Here is a 20,049-nt window from a genome sequence, read left to right as displayed (position 1 = left end):
GTTCCTGCGCCTCGGAAGCTGAGCGGAGCAAACTTCGCAGACCGGCCGACGCGCGGCGGGTACCTCGCGGTGCCCCCGCGCGCCCAGGTGGGCGCAGGGCGTTCGGACTTTAGGGCATCGGGCCGCTTCTCCCGTGGCACCTGCTTAGCTCCCTTGCCAGGGACTCCAGAGGCGCCACCACTTAGCAAACTTTTCCGCCCCCAACCGAAGGGGGCGAGAGGGGGTGAGAGGAGAAGGAGGTCCCGCAGGGTGTGAGCGGACCCTTAAGGCTTACCACTGGATCCCAACGGAGAGGGGCGCGGGGCCCCTTCACCCCGACCGCCCTCCACCCTGTCTCCGGCACCGGCTCCCGCTCCTGCCCTTCGGGCAGGAGCGAGGGGCGGGGTGCGGAGGGCAACGCAGCCCTCGCTGGGCTCCGCTGGGCCGCCGGGCATGGCCGTGCACAGCGGGGCGGGCTGCTTCAACCGGACCTGGCGCAGGGTGTCGGGGTTCCAGGACACCTGGCCCCGGCGCTCGAGCAGCCTCCTGTGCCTGCCCGCCTTCTCCGCTGAGCCCGGGCCCGCGCCACCCCTGGCTCGCCAGGCGCCTCCCGGTGGTGGTGGCCCCACCGCAGGGGCCCCTCCACCGCCGGCCCGTCCTCTGCTTCCCGATTGCTGCTTCTTCTGTTGCCGCGGCTTTCAACTTGGAGGTGGCGGCCGCGGGGCGCTGCAGTGGGACGCGCGCGGCTGCCAGCCTGCGGGACATGCTCCCCGCGCCAGCGCCTTGCTGGCCGCCATGAAGAAGCAGAACGTGCGGACTCTGTCCCTCATCGCCTGCACCTTTACCTACCTGCTGGTGGGCGCCGCGGTGTTCGACGCCCTCGAGTCGGACCACGAGATGCGCGAAGAGGAGAAACTCAAGGCGGAGGAGATCCGCATCAGGGGCAAGTATAACATCAGCACAGACGACTACCGGCAGCTGGAGCTGGTGATCCTGCAGTCGGAACCGCACCGCGCCGGCGTCCAGTGGAAATTCGCCGGCTCCTTCTACTTTGCGATCACGGTCATCACCACCATAGGTAAGGGCTGGGTGCGCCGCAGGCGGCGCCCCGAGAGGTACCCGGAGGCAGCCGAGCGCGCGCAGCGCTGCGCAGGGCTGGGTGCAGGGCGCCCCGGGGTAAACGAAGCCGCTCTTGGGGGCCCTCCCGCAGCGCCCACTGTTTCTGGGGAGTCTGCACCTTTCTGGCATTTCTATGCCTCATGGGTAGGGACCCCACCCGGGGCTCTCCCAGCGCGGGTGTCTAGGCCACCTAGTGAGCCTGGAGCCCTGAGGGCGAGGGCGGAGGCATCACTTTTGCGAAGACATCGGAGCACTAAGAATAATTTCACAGTAGGCACCCACTCACCCACCGCCCAGTCAGGCGCTGCCGGCGCCATGTGGGGTTCAAGCCTCACACTTACTAACTCGCGGGGAATTGCAGAGGGCTGGCCCGACACCTGAGGGGTTCAGGTGGACTCAGGTGGCGGGAGCCTACTCCTGGTGCCGGTGGTGGGAGAGGCACTGACCCTTGCCAGTCTCTGGGCCCTCTTCGGCATCGTCTGAGCCCAGATTTAGGCAGTCATTTCTCTTGGCTCCTTTTCTTTGAGTTCTGGAGCATGCATATGTTAGGCCCTTGGGAGGAGAATTTTCTCTCCCGATCTTGGGGGTGGGGTGGCAGCGGGTGAGCTGCTCTGGGATAGATGCAGGTCGCCACTCCATGCTCCGACTTGAGGGAAAGCAGCTGCACATACTGGCAGAAAGTGGGAAGTTTAGCCCTCTCTGGGGAGAGGGTCCAGTTGGTGCACCTTGGTGCTGGTCACCTGTAGATCCTACCCCCAGTGCACTGTTCACAGAGTGAGGTCTCTGAGGGTTCCTAGGGCTGTGTCCCGTGAGGCAGAGGTTTGGAAGACCTCACAGACATCAGGCTTTGAGACCTGTGGGAATTTGGGCAGGTCCCTTGATCCCAGTGGATGTGGTGCCTGCCCTGCTGGCAGGAGGCTGGGTGATGTCTCTGTGGTTTGCCCCTTGCCCCAGCATGGCCTACTGCCTCTCCAGAACCTTCTCTTTGGACCTGTCAGGGCCAGCATGTTGGCTCAGGGGTGATCTCCTTCCTGCACCCGGGCAGTTGTTTCTGCCCCTCTAGCCCAAGCACAGGTCTCCTTCCCCCTGCCCGTCTCTCAGGCCCCTTGTCTGACTTCCCTGGACCTCCTCCTCTAATTTTTCCTTGATATTTTCTTTGTCTGGAAAGCTCTGCATGCTGAAAAACAGAGTTCTCAGTGCCATATGCAACAGGAAGCGCCAGCACAGGACGGCCTGTCTCTCCTTGATTGAAAAGACTTTTTAGAGAGTCATCTTGTTTTAAATGTTTAATTCATTGGTGCATGTTTTCATGTTCAAGGAAGGAAACTGTCCTTCTGTCATTATATAAGCAGCTTTGGCCCCACTGGCCCCACACCCTCTGCCCAGCACCTAAACATGGAAGCGTCCTTCCCTCCTTGCCGTGTTTCCAGCGTTCGAGGGGGCCAGGTGGTCACTGCCATTGCTTCTTTTAACTGTAGTCGTGGCATGAAAATGTGCAAGTCATTGATTCTGGGGGACAGGAGCCTGTTTGCTGGACAGCTGGCAAGCAAGAACTGTGCCTGTGATGCCAGCCCTCAAGGGACGGGAGAAAACCCTCATTCCTGTAAAGGTGGCTTTTGTGATCTAGACCAGAAACAGGTGAAGTTGGCTAGCATGCTGGCTCCCAGTAGTAAAACCTGCACATAACGTGTTTGGCTGGTCCCAAGAGGTGAGCTGCCACATCGAGCAGAGGGCTGGAGTTAAAAGCAAATCCTGAAATGTTCCAGTTTTCCTTAAAAAATAAATCATGGAGACAGATGAAGTGGTTATTGAGGTGTGTTTCTATTCTTGATTCTGATCAGCAATTCTGGACATATGCTTCTAATGCCTCAGACTCCCGAGAAAACACGTCAAAGGAAGGGAGGCTAAGTGAGGATGTGATGTTAGCCCCAGGGTGGTGGACTTACATCAACGCAGGACCAGGGGACATTGAGAGATATGCTGATTTTTCTCACTTCTTTTAATCGGGTTTTCAGCTGGTTTTCTGAACAGAAAGGTTGGAATGCACACACACATCCACAGACATGCCCACATGACTGCTCTAACATAGCCTCCTGCCTATGGAAAGATACTGGACTTGGAGTCACAGCTCTGCCTTAGAATCTGAATCCTGCCACAGTAAGACCAAAGCAACATCATTTCCTCACTCCCAACCTCAGCCTCAGTTTTCCCACCTGTAGAAGAGCCACTGTGAAATGCTCTCCTGATAGGCTGATTCCGAAGGGCTGAGGGGGATCCACATGCCCACAGCTGTCAGGCAGAGTGTGGCACTTAGTAGGTGCGCAGTCACCGAGCCTAGCCATTGGCTGCTTGAGCCTCATGCGTTCTAGCCTGAGAATCTGTTTAGCAGAAGAGCTCACATTTACAGGAAACAAAGCACCTTTCCAGTTAATTCTGTTTTCTTCTTTTTAAAATATAAATGCAAATTAAGGTGTTCTTAGGCCTAGAACAAAACCCAGCCCCGGGGCATACCCTCCAAGGAATTGTCTCCTACTGGACAGTGATATTAATGAGTCAGGGTAATCTTCCTGGGCGTTCTTATTTTTAATCTAACCTTGAACGATTTCTAGAGTGTACGTCAACTTTGTACCCAAGTCTCAGGCTGCAGCAGGAGCCCCTGCACTGGGTGTCTGCTAATGAACACATCTCAGATGCAGTTGTTAGCTCCCTCTGTGAAATGGATTTTAAAAACATATATAATTACTTCACGAAAGGCTTTGGAGGAATCTTACATTGAATCTTGCCTTAGCTCTGTGGGGATCCCGGGCACAGTGACTGTCAGAATAACCAGTGCAGCCAGCTCTGCAAAGGGCAGATGCAGTTACGTCCTTTATCCAGTTCTGGTGTCTGTGCTGCCCCAGTTGCTTCTGTCAATGTCCATGCCACTTGGAGCTCTTGAGAAGAGATTTAATTGCTTAGTTCTCAGCTCTAGAAGCCCCAGACCCTTGTCTGTACCCTGCCCTGCTTGTCTGACAGACAGGACAGTTTGTGTGCCCCTTTTCCAAACCTGTTGATGAAAATGGTGGAAGTCGGGAGTGCTGGACACAGTCTGCAGAGGCTGTGGATGCTTCCTCTGTATTTGCTCAGGGTGTGGCTGATGTCTTGGAGCTTGTGTAAGGGATTCCTGATGCCAGCTTGTCACCTTCCCACAGTAGGCACCTTAAGCCGAAATTGTGACCCACAACGGGCCTCTCCCGTGCTAGAACAGAGCTGGAATCTCCATGACACTTCTTTTTTCAATCTAACATCTGTAATCTAAGTTGTTATCACCTTCAGGATCATTAAAAAAGAAGAAACCAGATCTCGTCTGTGGAGCTGTGGAGGACGATTCAAAGACTGGTTTGCTGTGGGGGAAGGAGGGTGAGGGTGGTTTTTTCCTTTATGGCTACAGTTTGGAGGAAAGGGGAGCAGTACATCAGGAGAAGGCTTTCCCCAAAGCCCCTGAGTCCATCTGAAAACCAGTGGTTGCTTCAGGAATTGAAGTGACTGACTTACGATGAGGTCTGTGGCTGGGAGTGGGACACACCCTGAGGAAGTGCACGGGGGTACCTGAATCTGATGGACAACACGGTGTTGGGACCCTTGCCTTTTCTGGTCCCGAGCAGAGCTATAAGGAGCATTCTCCTGAAATGGACAGCACTTTCCATTTTTTTTCCTGGCACTCTTAGGTGTTTTTTCTGATCCAGGGCTCACACTCTCCGAAGCACCTGACCCCCCTCACCTGTACTGCTGTGGAGGCTCTGGGAAAAGTCTTGATGACAAGATCAGACTTGGCCTTGACAGGAGCAGCTGGAAACCCAAACAGTTGGTGGCAGTCCAGCATGGATACAGGGACGGCAAAGCCAAATGACTGCCTTAACCTGTCCTGTGCCACTGGGCTCAGCACCCCCCACACCCCCAGACAAAACACACTCTTGGATTAGTCCTTTGGATCCTTTTTATAGGTCCCTGCCCTTCAAGAAGTCTCCCAGCCTTCCCCGCCCCTTCCACCACCTCCTGAGTCGCCCTGGTCCTCCTTACCTCCCTCACTCCCATTGTCATTGATCCCTTTTATTCTGCCCCGGACCGGAGATGTGTTTTCTCCCCACACCTGCTTGCAGAATAGGAGTGGACCAGTGGAGTGGACAGGCTCATGCTCCGAGGGAGCAGGAATAGCCACACATGCTCCCATCACCCACCAGGCGGGCAGGATTACTGCCTTACAGATGAGGAAACTGAGGCAGACAAGGTGGCATCCACCTGGGGAGAAGCACTGAACTTCAAAATTCAGAGAGGTTATGGAGGCTCTCCTTTCTTACTGCTGGCCCAGCTATGGCATCGTCTCCGGGGCTGGGTGAGCCTATAGAGTGCCCCACTTGTGTCTTTGTTTCTTCCCTTTCTTCCACTGCTTAGGAAGCCCATATAGAGGACCCCGGGGAAGGACCCAGACCTAGTGCACCACAGGCAGGTCCAGGTGGGGTGGGAGCTCCAGCGTCACAGCCATGTAGAGGACATGCCTCTTCCCCGGGCCTCTCCTTAGCACAGCCTCACTGGCCAACAGGCCCTCCAGGAAGCAGCTGCTTGTACAGTCATGGAGGAGATAGAAAAGTGGGGCAGAAGTGGGCTCCTTGTGATTCCGGTGACATAATAGTGACACCTCTCCTTAGGTACATGGAGACACAGCCTAGTGCTCTGAAGCAGAGGTGAGAAGCAGGTACGAACAAGAAGTTCCAGGCTCCTACGTCCTTCTTCTGCTCTATCTTTGTTCACCTGAGGAAGGAAGGCCACTGAAGGTGGAGCAGGAGGTGAACAAGGCCACAGTAGACAGCTGGCACTCCATGCATCTGCTCCTGCATCCCTCCCTCCTCCAGTCCAATGTACTCCCTCCCTTCTTCCCTTACCACACACCTGTGAAGTCATTCGACCATTGCTGTTGTCTCATTCAGTCCTTCGTAGGTTTGGAGCCTGCTGCTGCACCACACATATCTCATTCATACGTGAACCTGTCATTCATTTCCACTTGCTGTTGTGTTGCTCAGTCCCATGCCCCATGTCAGTTATTCCTCCACGAAGTTGAGTGTTTATCTCTCATCCAGCATAGTATTGCTCTGTCCTGCAAGCACCTGCCGTTCATCCTCACCATTGCATCATTCACTGCTCCATCTGACATTGTATCACTAATTTCTACACAAACATGTTCATCCCCCTATTGGACATTGTATGGCTAGTGCTCCATGTACCTGTTAATCATTTCCTCATCTGACGTTGAACTAGCATTCCTTCATTAACTGATTGCCCCATCCAATAGAAGTATCACACATTCCTCCATGGATGTATCATTCCCGCCACCATCTGAAATTGTATCATTCTGTCCTACACGAACCTGTCATTCATCCCCCATCTACCATTGTATGGCCCAGTCCTCCACACATCTGTCATTCATCCTTGTCTGTGCCATCGAATCACTCAGCTCTCTGCATGCTGTCATTCATTTCACTCTTTACTGAGTGAGTCCATTGCACTGCTGAGTTCTTCACAAATCATTCATTCCTCCATCCACCATAGTATTGCTTGGTCCTGCACACCCCTGTTGTTCATTCCTCCATCTGCTACTATCTCTTAGTTCTCCACCTACCTGTCATTCATTCCCCAGCTGCCACTCTATTGCTTAGTTCTTTCACATGTTTCGTTCATTCCCCCATGTGCCATAGTGTCATCTAGTCCTCCGTACATCAGTCACTCAATCTCCATCCAACATTGTATTCTTGGTCCTCCATCTACATGTCAGTCATTCCCCCATTCACCACTATATCCCTGGGTCCTCCATACACTTGTCGTTCCATACTCAGGTCTATCATTTATTCCCCTGTCTATCATTTTATCTTGCAGTCATCCACATACCTGCTATTAATTTCCATGTACACATTTATATCACTTGGTATTTCATAAACCCCTAATTAATACTACCCCCCACCATCATATAACTCAATTCTCCACACCTGTCATTCTTCTCCCTACCTACCATCATTGTTACTGAGATTTTCATGCACATCCTATTGATTATTCCTTTGCACCACTCACTTTTGTCGGCACCTGTTCTTTGTTCTCCCATCTGTTATTGTATCATTCAGTCCTCTGTGCACTTGTCATTCATGACCCTACCCATCATTGTGTCTCTCAGTCATCCATATAATGGTCATTAATTTCCCCACCTCCCACTGTATCACGTGGTCTTCATGCAACTGCCATTCAATCCCCTGTCTGCCATTGTGTCACTCAGTTCTCTACCTGGCTGTCGTTTCCCCCCATACACCATTGTATCACACAGTTCTCCATGTGTGTGTCATTCATTCCCCTTGTGACATTATCACTACATCCTTTATGCAATCCTCCTTCTCTTCTTTATGACATATTGCATCACTGCTCCTCCATGATCCTGCCATTGATCCCCGTTTTTAGCATCGTATCACTCACTTTTTACCCACCTGTCATTCACTCTACCATCCGTCATTGTATACTGATTCCTCCATTATTCGTCATTCATTCCCCATCTGCCATTGAATCAGGAGTACCTCCGCCCTTATGTCTCTCTTCCTCTCTCTGGCCTTGTATCACTCAGTTCTTTGCATAAGGCACAGCTTGGTTTTTGGTGCATTTGTCAATCATCCCCCCCCCATCTGCCTTTGTATCACTCAGGTCACCAGGTAACTACCACTCATTCCTCTATATAGCATAATGTTTCCTTAATCTGCTCCTGCCATCATTTCCCTTCTCTCCCCATTGTATCACACACCTCCTCCATCCACCTCTCATTCATGTCCCCCCAAATGCCACTGTTACCACTCAGTTTTACTTCCTCCACCCAAAATTGTATCACTCAGTTCTCTTTCTACATATACTTTACTCCTCCATCCACCGTTGTATCTCTTCATCCACCTGCATAACACTTTTCCCCATTGGCCATGTATCAGTCCTCCATGCACCTGTCATTCATCCCCTCATCTACCGCTGTACCAGTCCCTTGTCACTTACCATTCATTCTCCCATCTCACGCAGTGTCATTGTTTCTCCATGAGTCTGTCATGAGTTCCCCTATCCACCACTGCAGCACTCAGTTCTCTGTAACTTATTCCCCCATCTACCATTGAACCTATTGGTCACCCACAGTTATTCTTTTCTGGATCAGAAAGTGCATCACTAAGCCTAGCACACACCTGTTCTTTATTCCCACATCCTCCACTGTATCATCCCGGGCTGTGTGCGCCTGTCATTCATTTCCTTGCACACAGTTATATCACTCAGTTCTCAGTGTCCTGCCGTTCATTCTTCTGTCCACCGCTGTATCACTTCCTTCTCTACATGGGTCGTTCGTTACCCCACCTGCCACTGTATCATGCATTCCTCGGTGTATCTGTTATTCATTCTCCCATCTGTCCTACACCATTCAGTTCTCCTTGGACTTGCCCTTCATTCCTCCTTGCAGCATTACCCAGTCTTCTGTGCACCTGACATTCTCTCCCCCATTTGGCCTTATATCATTCATCCCCTCATCTGCCCTGAATCACTCATTTCTCCATGAAAATGCCATTTATTCCCTCATCCACTGTTGTATCACTGCGTTTTCTATGTACCAGTTATTTATTCTCCCGTTTAACCCTGTGTCACTCAATTCTCCATGCATCTATCATTCATCTTCCCTTATACCTTTGTGTGCCTCAGCGCTCTGCAATCTGTCATTCAAATGACATGTGCCACTGTATCACTCATTCCTCCCCGAACCAACCACTCATTTCCATATCTGTTCTTATTTCACTTATTCTTCTGTGAACCTGTCGTTTACTCCTCTACCTGTCTTTGTATCACTTTGTCCTTAGCACACTTGCTCTTTGCTTCCCCATTTGGTATTTCATCACCCCTTCCTCCTTGAACCCCTGGTTCATTCCTCCATCTGCTATTATATCACACAGTACTCCCTGCACCTGTCATTTACTCCTCTTTTGGCCCTTGTATCACTCAGTCTTTTATGCACCCTTCATTCATTCCATCTGGCATTATATCCCTCAGTTCTCCATGAGCTGTCATGTATTTCCCCATCCACCATTGTATCACTAGGTTATCTATGCACCTGTCATTCTTTTCCCTGGCCCTCCCTTGTATACAAGGTCCTCTCGGCACCTGTCATTAATTTTCCATTCACTCTTGCTTGCCTGGTCTTCTGTGAACCTGGCCTTCATTTCTTCATCTGACATTGTAGCACCCAGCTCTTAGTACCTTATCATTCATTCTAAGTGCACGATTGCATCACTGGATTCTTCATGCTCATTTTACTCATTTTCATATCTTTCATACTATCACATCTTTTGCTTGTCTGTTGTTCATTTCCACATGCATGGTTGTATCCCTTAGTCCTCCATACACCTGTTGGTCATTCTTCCATATGCCATTGTGTCATTCAGTTCTCCTATGCATTTCATTTGTTTCCCATTCTAATCTATGCACCTGTCACTCACTCCCTACTCAACATGTCCTCCATCCACATGTCACTCATTCCACCATTCACTACTCTATCCCTGGGTCCGCCATGCACCTGTCATCCCATTCTTCATACACCATGGGTCTCCATGCACTTATCATTCATTTCCCTCTCTATCATTGTATCTTTTGGTCATCCACGTACCCATCATTCCCTTCCCTACATTCATTTGTATCACTTGATATTCCATGTACCTATCATTAATACCATCCCCTGACCACTGTACAACTCGGTTCTCCACACACCTGTCATTCTTTCCCCTGCCAGTCATCATGGTCACTCAGTTTTCTATGCATTTCCCATTCATCTCCCCTTTGCTACTATAACACTCACTTTTATGGGCACCTGTCATTCATTCTCAGACCTCTGTGGACTTGTTGTTCATACCCCTGTCCCCCATTGTGTCTCTTGGTCATCCACACAATGGTCATTCATTTCCCCACCTGGCATTGTGTCATGTGATTTCCATGTACCTGCCATTCAGACCCATGTCTACCATTGTATCACTCAGTTTTCTACTCAGGTGTCGTTTTCTCCCTGTACACTATTGTATCACAGTTCTCCATGTGTCTGTCACTTACACTCCATGTGACACTGTATCACTCCATCCTCTATGCAATCTTCCTTCACTTCATGTTACACTGTATCACTATTCCTCCATGAACCTGCCATTCATCCTTCATTCAAAGTTGTGTTATTCAGTTCTTTATCCACCTGTCATTCATTCTACCATATGCCATGGTATCACTCATTCCTCCATTATTGGTCAGTTACTCCTCCATCTGCCACTGCATTATTCAGTTCTCCATGAAGCTGTCATTAATTCTGCCATCCTCAACTGTATAACTTAGTCCTCCATGAACTTGCTTCTCATCCTCTGCAGCCACCATGGTATCACTTAGATCACTGGGCACCTATCATTTATTCCTCTGTTATTGTATGTTTCCTTCATCACAGGTTATTCATTTCTCTACTTTCATTGTATCACACAGTCTTCCACCCCCTTAGTCCTCTATACACCTGTCAGTCATTCATTCCCATCTCCATGAAATGCTTCAGTGTCACTGGATTTTTTAGAAAGCTTTCATTCTTTCTGTGACTACCGTTGTCTTTCCAGTTACCTATCATTTATTCCTCTGCCGTTGTATCTTTTGGTCATCCACACACCTGCCATGCCCGTGGTATCACTCTCCCCTCCTCGCACTCATCCTTCATTCCCCCATCTGCTACTATGTCACTGTTTCTCCATGAATCTACTATTCATTCTCCCTTGAACCACTTGCTACTTGGTTCTCCATGGACTAGTCCCTAACTGGCATTGAATCTTTGGGTCATTAACTTACCTGTTGTTCTTTTCTCTGTCTCACAGAGTATCACTAAATCCCCTATTATACCACTGTCATAATTAGACTGTTACCCTTTGTTTCACAGTGTGCTTCATGCGCCTGTCATTCATTCCCCTGTTCGCCATTACATCACTCAGCTCTCTGTGTACCTGCCCACCATTGTATCACTGAGACTTCATCCATTTCTCTGGCCATCACTCTATCACCCCATCACTGTTGCTCAGTTACTTATTCCTTCTCCCATTTTCCACCGACTCACTCAGTTCTCTGTGCACTTGCCATACTTTCTCCCATCTATCCTCACTGCAGTTCTTCACACACATCATTCATTCCCTCACCCGCCACAGTATCAGTTATTCCACCACAAACCCGTTATTCATTCTCCATCTATCTTCCTATCACACAGTCCTCCACACACTTGTCGTTTGTTCCTCCACATCACTCCATAGTACTGTGTCAGCGTATCACTCTCTCCTCTATGCAGCTGTCATTCATTCTCCCTTCTGCCTGGTATCATTCAGTTCTCCGTGACCTTGCCCTTCATTCCTCCACGTGCCATGTTATCACCCAGTCCTGTGTACAACTGATATTCCCTCCCCCATCTGGCCTTACATCATTCAATTCTCAATGAACTATCATCCACCGTCCATCTGCCACTGTATCATTTGGTTTTCCATGCACCAGCCATTCCTACATTTTGTCCTTGTATCACTCCATTCTCCGTGCACCTGTCACTCATCTCCCTGCATACCTTTGTATCTCTCAGTTCTCTGCACATCTGTCACTTGAATGACATCTGCCACTGTACCACTCATTCCTCCCTGAGCCAACCATCCATTCCCTTATCTATCACTTCATGAATTCCTTTCCTTGACTTTGTATCACCTGGTCTACATGCACTTGTTCTTTATTGTTCCATCTGCCATTACACCATTCATTCCTCCTTAAAGCCTTGTTCATTCCCCCATCTGCCATTATATCAAGCCCTGCCTGCAACTGTCATTCATTCTCCCATCCACTATTGCATCACTGTGTTACCAAGCACCTGCCACTCGTTCCCTCATCGTCCCTTGAATATAAGTGCTTCTGGGCACCTGTCACTCATTCCCCCACCTGCCACTGTGTTGCTCTGTCCTCAGGGCACCTGCTCCTCCATGCCTGCAGCCACGGTCCTGTGCACTCACTCATCCTGCTGTGCCCCCTTGTTTGTGTCTTCACCCTTTACTTCATTTCTGCACTTCTCACTTTCTTATCCAATTGGGTAGATTTGTGCCTCCCTCCTCAGGTGCTGACTGGGTGTTCTGTGCCTGTATGAGGCATGCAGTGGTGTGCACGCAGTGTCCAGAGACTCAGTATGTACTGATGTCTTAGTGGCCTTGATATGATGATCTCCAGGGTGTTCCTGTCCCATTGCCTTCTTGTCAAATGGCCACCAACCATAGTTTTTTTTTATTTTTAGGAAATTTTATTGAAGCTTAATAGTCACATGGAAAACACATTTCACTACTGTATTGCTCAATGTATTCCTGTAAAAAAATCATACCCATGTATTCTGCACTTAGATCAAGCAACAGATTTAAGAGTACTCCAAGATCCAACTTCTTCTTGAGTGCCTCTAGTGACAGGGAGCTCATTATCTCACATGTCATGAGGTGTGTAGATATATGTGTGTGTGCATTCAGGTGGCTGTAGAGGTTATTTCTTGAGCTCTAGTCTGGTGAACTACCATGTGGAAAGGAGGTGTGTGTGTGTGTGTGTGTGTGTGTGTGTGTGTGTGTGTGTGTGTAAGACTCGTCTCAGAATGTTGCAAGTCTCTGTAGTTGTCTCATGCGGAAGAGCTAGAAAATCTTCACTTAGAACCTGGAATTTGGAGGTCTAGACACAGGAGAGGATAGAGATCTTAGCCAGCAGATGTTGGGTGGATCTGGAAAAGGAGGCCAGGAGATCAGGATGGATGGACTATTGTCCTAGGAGCCTTTGTTCTCAGCCAGAATGCAGGGAACAGTCCCATGTATCAGCTTTGCCAGAGGACTGGGAGTGCAGGAGCAGAGACACTCAAGGCCTGGCCCTTACAGAGCCACAGAACGTAGGGAGCAAGTTCCCCAGGTAGGCTGGCCTGGTCCTGGAAAGTCCCAGGTCAGAGCACTGTGGAAGGTCAGAGGTTAGGGAGGAACCTACCTTCCTCCATGGCTAGCTTGGAAGGAGAAAACAACCCAGTGGTCATGCTTGCAAGGGAATTTTTTCAAAGAACATTTCCCCAACTTGGTCCGGTTGGGAAAATATGATTTCCTGTAACCCTGCCCTTCAGTGTCCTACCGTGGTTACCTGTATGAAGCCCATGGTCGCCATCTTGCCCTTGTCCAGCCCTTTTTTTCAGAGTCGGACAGTCCATAGCCTTGAGGGCTATTTCAGGCTGCAGCTCCCCTCTGGTCCTGACTCACCCCTTCTTCTAGCTCCTGCTCCGCTCCAGTGCCCTCATCCCTTGTGGCCGAAGACTTTTTTCTCTGCCCCCTGCCTCTGTCCTCAGTAGACATCTGCATTGGGCCAGGCAGTGGGCCATGTACGGCTGCTTCTGTAGGGCTGGCAGTGCCCTCCTGGGTTGTGCTGGGCGTTGGGCAGGCACTGGCAGATGCGATAGCCTTTGAATGGGGGCTGTAGCTTTTCACAGCAGGTGACAGGGTAGAGACAGGACTTCTCACTTCCTAGGCTTGGGTGTGTGATCTCAGTCCCCAGGGCCACTGTGAGTGCCAGGAGTCCATCAAGCACTTACTTGCAGAGATGGCCACCTGAGAAATAGCCTTCGGCTGTCACCAACTCCGCAAGATGTGCCAGGTGCCACCCATTGAGGAAGGGAACAGGCCTCTTCCTGGGCCTGAGGGTGCATGCCGTGTGGATGAGACATGCAGCTTTTCCCCCTGAGTCCTCAGCCTGCTTTCGGCCCCCTCCCCTCCCTTTTTCCCTGCCACACTGTGGGACATCGCTTGTGTGGCAGTGCCTATCTCACGGACCTGCCCCTGCCGTGTCCTCTGCCCAGCCTCATACAGTGTGCTTACACGATATGGAGGCTGTCCTCATGTCTGTCCCCTTATGCCACTCAAGAAGTGATGTGGGTGCTTGGGCTGATCTCACAAAACTCTCTTGAGGGACTATGGCTGTGTCTTTTATCTCAAGGTCTCTGTCACCAGGCACACACTAGGCCCTAGAGGATGTTTGTTGACTGGCTGCATGATGGATGCTTGGGAACAAGAGATACTATACTGGAGGAGCCAAGAATGTAAGTGCAGGAAGCATGTGCAGTGTTGGAAGGTCCTTATGGCCACATAGGTCAGTGGTGTGGACAGTAGGCACACCTCTGGGTGGTTGTGCAGGTGGCTGGGGGGATCTTGGGTGGGGCTGAAGTGAGCCACCCAAGTGTGTGGGGTGAGCTAGGTGGGTGAAGAAGAAACTTAGGGACAGATGCTGGGCTTCCCTATCTCAGGCAGAAGCTGTGGGCAGTGTGAGCAGCCCTGGAGGCCCAGGCAGAGGCACTCCTCACTGGATCTCTGCAGCGTGGGCATGGAGTGCTCGTTCATGGCTCTGGTGAGGCATAAGCCAGCTTGTGATGATTTGCAAACCTGCTGTCACATTTTGGGTGAGCCTGGCAGAGAGAGTTTGTAAAGAGGAGAGGAAAATCTCAACACACCTGTGACCCTGCAGTTACAAGAACACCTTCAGGTTTCCACCTGTTGTCTCTACCAAATGTGCGTGCCGAGTTTCTCATTTTGTGAGAATGAAACATTCTGAGACTGTGTTCAGCTGCTTGTCTCAGAGAACCAGAGAAATAAAATAGTGAGTAGAGTGAATAGCAGTTTTCCCTTTCTCAGTTAGGAAGCCTGGGAAGGGTAAATGGACAGTTCCACGGTGCCATCAGAACCCTTCCTCCTCAGCCATCTTCTGTTGCCTTTCATCCTCAGGCTGATGCCTCATTGTTCCAAGATGGCTACTTCACCTCCAGCATCCTTTCTGTCCGGAAGAAGAGAAAGAACAAAAGTCAAAGGCATATGTCAGCTAAGCTTACCACTTTCCAAAGAGCTTTCCTGGACAACTTACCCAATATCCTCTACTTACATCTCATTAGCCTGGGCTGTGCCTGGTGGTCAACTCTAGCTGCAAGGGAGCCTGGGAGATGTTGAATTCTGCTTCTCAAAGTAGGCCAAGGTGTGGCTGGTGAGGAAAGAGTGGAAAAGAGAGGGTAGGTCTCTATGGCATCTTTGGCAGGATATGTAGCATTTCAGGGCACCCTTTCTACTTATACCAAACATTTTTTATTCCATAGTCTGAAGGGACCTTTGTTTTAATGGTTATATAGCCATTGAATGAACATACCCTCATTACAGATAACAATTTAATGTTCTTCTCTTTGCTTTTTAATTATAGACAATGCTGTGTTGGACATCTTTGTGTTTACAGTCTCCCAGGTCCCTCCTCCCAGCTGTCCTCTTGTCCTCTTGAGCTGGAGAGCTCAACTGTGATATTGTGTTGTTCTCTCAAGTAATGGCAAAGCAGGATGTAGGTCCCTTGACTTCCCTGCAACTGCAGCAGCCCTCAGCAATGCCAGCAACCTCTGTGATATCCTAGTGCTGCTCCAGAACCTCTCCTTAGTCTTCAGTGTGGCATTTGAAAGGTCATGCAAGGTGGGAAGCCTGGCACTGCAGCTGTGAGAATCCATGTTCACCATACAATAGCTGGTCAAGGGGTCTGTGGACATAGCCAGGGGTGCTAGGGACTGGTCTGGGGACTTCAGGCCTCTCTAGAGACAGGCAGGTATGCCTTGCCACCTGGTGCCCTATGCTGAGCTGAGCTGAGCTGCAGCCTCCATGGGCAGGAGCCCTGCTGCCATGTTTAGAGGTGGGCTGCAGCCACATGCTCATCTTCCTTCTTGGCCGGTGGAAGAGAGGACCCCAGAGGAGTGTGATGCACCATGGAGAGTTTGCTCTGTGCATGGCCCTTGTCACTGGTGATGCCTGGTTCACAGGGAAGCTCTTCTCCACTTCCATCCTTCTTCATCAACAGAGAGGTTCTGTGCCTTGGGCAAGGTCCCACAGTGGATTTGGGACCTGAGGGCTGGTCTCCTTCCCCCCAGCTCGTCATGCTTTCGTGATTCCCACAGCCTTACCTGAGTCCCCTGCCTGGGATCCTGGCTCGGACACAGGGAGCACTAGCCTTGGTGATGAGCATCTTATGGTCAAAAGACCTGAGAAGTCACCTGGTCCTGCCCTACCAGGGTGGCATTTCTGAACCCTGCAGAGCCAGGGTGCTCACCACCTCGCTAAATTAGTAGGGAAAGGTAGGTGCGGAATCAACGTTAAAACAAAGAATGAAGCACCTCTGCAGGCTTGTCTTGACTGTGCTGGCGAGAGCTCTCTGGAGCAAGGGTAATCTCTCATCTTGTGGCTATAAGAGAGTTATCATTCATGGCATGCCTATGGGGTTCTGGGTTTTTATAGACACTATCTCTAGTAAGCTCATGCTCTCAGTAATCCTAAGATATAGCTATTTTCATGTATCTCTATTCTACAGAGGAGGGCATGGGAGATCAGAGAGGTGAAGGAACTTTCCCCAGGCCACCCAGCTAACAAGTGGCAGAAAGGACTTATATCTGGGCTGTCTGAGTTCAGAGTATGAGCTCATAACTATATTGCTATTAGCTGCTGCTTTTGACCATCTGTATAGGTTAGTGAGGCCTGTATAACAAGTCACCTACAACAAAGGCTTAAAACAGCAGTCATTTATTATTGCTTACAGCTATGGGCTCCACCACTGGGCAGTCCCTTCTCACTGCTGGTATGTGCCCAGCTGTGACATGTTTTCCTCCAGATGACAGCAAAAGGAATGCAGAGCAGGGAGAGAAAACAGGGTCTCTCTGAAGGACACAGATGTTTCTTCCTCATGCCATCAGCAGAGCAGGTCACATGACCAAGGCCAAAGCAGGAAGGAGGGAAGCTCATTCTGTCCTGCTGAGGGCACAACAGAGGTGCAGTTTTTCATCCTGCTGTCTGGCAGGGGCTTTTCTGTGCTTCTTGCTATGACCTTGCCCACTTCCCATCATGAGCATTGTGCAGTGATGGATCCTCGGGTTGGTTCCAGGTCTGCAATTTCACAGCTCTGAGGTGCTGCTCTTTCTTCTTACCTATGTGAGGTGTGATTGAAAAATACATGGAGTGTTTACATTTTTAAAATTATTAAGTGAAAGATACAATGCCATTAATCCCCCTCAAAATCCTCCTTGTTTCAAACATACTTATCCCACTATTCTTGCCACTTTCTGAAGCAGCTCTGGATGTCCTCTTTCTTGAGTGTCTTTAGTTACCCTGTCATGGCTCCCTCAATGTCTTGAAACAACTCAAAACATTTAACTTTTCTGGTCATTTTGATTTTGGGGAAAAGCCAGAAGATGTACAGTGCCAGGTCCAGTGAATAAGGTGGATGAGACACACATGTTTTTACAGACCTGCCTTTCCATTGGATGCACTCAGCAACAGCATCATTCTATTTTTTTTTCATCATACCTTATAAAGATGCTCACAGAAGAGGACTTCCAGAACTGCCTTAGAAAGTGGCAAAAAGCTGAGGATGGTGGCACATGCCTGTAATCCCAGGAGTTGGGAGACTGAGGCAGGAGGATCACTGTGAGTTTGAGACTAGCCTGGGCTACAAAGTCAATTCAAGATCAGTCTTAGCTACAAAGTGAGAACTTGTCTTTAAAAGAAAAAGAAAACAAGAAAAAATTAAGAGGCAAGAAAAATGGGATAATTGTGTTCAAAGTGAGGGGAAATATTTTGACCACCTAGATTCCACCTAGATTATTCCACCTAGATTAATGGGAATGTGTCTTATAGCAGTAAAGGTTTTAAATTTAAATATTCACCATATGTTTTGATCACACTGCATACAGCAGGCATTCCGTGATCTGCCTTTGCTAGCTAGGTTTGCTAGCGCCACCACAACAAAGAATCACAGCCTAGGGAACTTAAACCACAGAAATGTATTTTCTCATAGTTCTAAAGTCCAGAAGTTCAAGGTCAAGGTGTCAGTTTTCTTGGAGCCCTCCCTTGTTAGCTTGTACACAGTCGTCTTCTGCCTGTGTCTTTGCGTGGTTGTCCTTCGCTTGAGTACATCTATGTCCAGATTTCCTCTTTTTCTGAGGACTCAGTGGTATTGGTGTAGGGTCCACCTAACAGAGTTGCATACAGAGATTTTGAGAGTTAGGACTGCAACATAGTAACTTGGGGTAGATGGTAGGACAGAGTTTAGCTTATCACAACTTCATAGGGCCACTGTGAGGATTAGATGACATCAGAGGAGTGACTGTGTCTGTTCAGAGCCTGCTGCAGAAAAGTCATTCAACAAATATTGCTTGCCTGTTACACAACACAATCAAATAGGTTCTGTTTTATTATGATAAAGAAAGCTGTGTTGCCCAAATGTATTAATGCACCTAGAATTAGTGTGAAAGTCTGGCTATATATTGGGTTGGCAGGACCAGCTAAGAATGGGTCACGGAGGAGCCTGGGCAGACTCCCTCTGCTCCCACTAGCTGGGGACAGCAGGCAAGCCACTTTGTTGCTGTTAGCCTCAGTATCCCCATTTGTAGGCTGTGGATGATCCTGCCTCCTTCAGCATATTTTGGGGTACATGACATCTACATCCTCTTATTATTTTATTTTTTAGGAATTCACCAGTGGTTGTTCGATTGTGTATTGTTGTCTTCAAATCAGTTACCAGATATAAGCATGCAAATTTGATCAAAATATAAAAAATTTTAAACATTAACAGTTCCTTTCAATAAACCACCAGACATCAGCAGTATAGTTATCCTAGTAATCCATATATATATGGATACATGGATATATATATATATATATAAAAAGATAGATGGATAGATAAAGATATAGATATAGATATATATATATAAAAAGATAGATGGATAGATAAAGATATAGATATAGATAGATAAATATAAAATGCCTTAATACTATCTTTTTCTTCTTTCCCTCATCCCAGTTGTTCCTTCCTTTGAGCAATTTCTTTCCCTTTCATATTATCTATTATACATTTTGGGTGTTATTTACTCTTTCAGGTTCTTACACCAGGGAGACAATATGATTTTACACATGTGAGTCTGATTTATTTCACTTATGAGTATGATCTCTAGTTGCATCCATTTACTTACAAAAGCCTTGAATTTATCTTTTTTTATAGCTGAGTAATACTCCATTGTATGAAAATACCACATCTTTTTTATCCCTTCCTCAGTGGATGGGGATTTAGGTTGTTTCTAACATTTAGTTAAGACAAATTATGCTGCTATAAACATGGTTGCACATATATTGTTGTGGTATGATGTTTTTAATTCTTCTGGGAAAATACCCAGAAGGGGAATAGCCGGGTTAAATGGGACTTCTAATCAAAGTTTTGTGAGGAATCTCCAAACAGATTTCCATAGCGGTTTCACCAATCTGCACTCCCACCAGCAGTGGAGAAGGGTTCCTTTTTCCCCACAGCCTCGCCAGCACTTGTTATTAGTTGATTTCTTGATGATAGCCATTCTTTCTGGGATGAGATGGAATCTCAGTGTTGTTTTAATTTGCAATTCTGGAATGACTAATGATGTTGAACATTTTGTCATATATTTATTTGCCATTACTATTTCTTCAACTGTGAAATGTATATTCATCTCAGATGCCCATTTTTGGACTGGGTCTTTGAACTTTGAGGGGGCTGATGTTTTTTAATTCTTTATATGTACTAGCTAGAAGTCCTCTGTCAGAGGGGCAGTTGGCTGAAATTTTTTCCCAGTTTATGGGTTTTCTTTTTAATCTGTTGGAGATTTTTTTATGTGCAAAAATTTTTTAATAAGCTCAGATCCCCGTTGTTGATTCTTTGAAGCATTTCCCATGCAGTTTGGTTTTTGTTCATGAACTCTCTGCCTAACCCTATGCTTTCAAGATTTTTACCTATTTTCTCTTCCAGTAGATTTAGTCTTTCTGTTTTAATATTTAGATCTTTGATCCA

At 48.4% G+C, this 20,049-nt stretch overlaps 1 protein-coding gene across 1 annotated transcript in view; it reads left to right on the top strand.

The window, feature by feature from the left end:
- Positions 1-91: 91 nt before the first annotated feature.
- Kcnk9 (potassium channel, two pore domain subfamily K, member 9) overlaps positions 92-20,049 on the top strand; it is a 69,752-nt gene continuing 49,794 nt past the window's right edge. The window contains exon 1 of the mRNA XM_005398049.2: positions 92-1,057. Within this exon, the coding sequence (XP_005398106.1) occupies positions 433-1,057 (625 nt within the window). The 5' untranslated portion in view covers positions 92-432. The remainder of the gene's footprint in view (positions 1,058-20,049) is intronic.

This window comes from Chinchilla lanigera, unplaced genomic scaffold, assembly GCF_000276665.1.
Source record: "Chinchilla lanigera isolate Chin_1 unplaced genomic scaffold, ChiLan1.0 scaffold00060, whole genome shotgun sequence".
Classification (NCBI taxonomy): domain Eukaryota; kingdom Metazoa; phylum Chordata; class Mammalia; order Rodentia; family Chinchillidae; genus Chinchilla; species Chinchilla lanigera.
The sequence above is the reverse complement of the archived record's forward strand: the minus strand, read 5'-3'. Positions and strand labels throughout refer to the sequence as shown.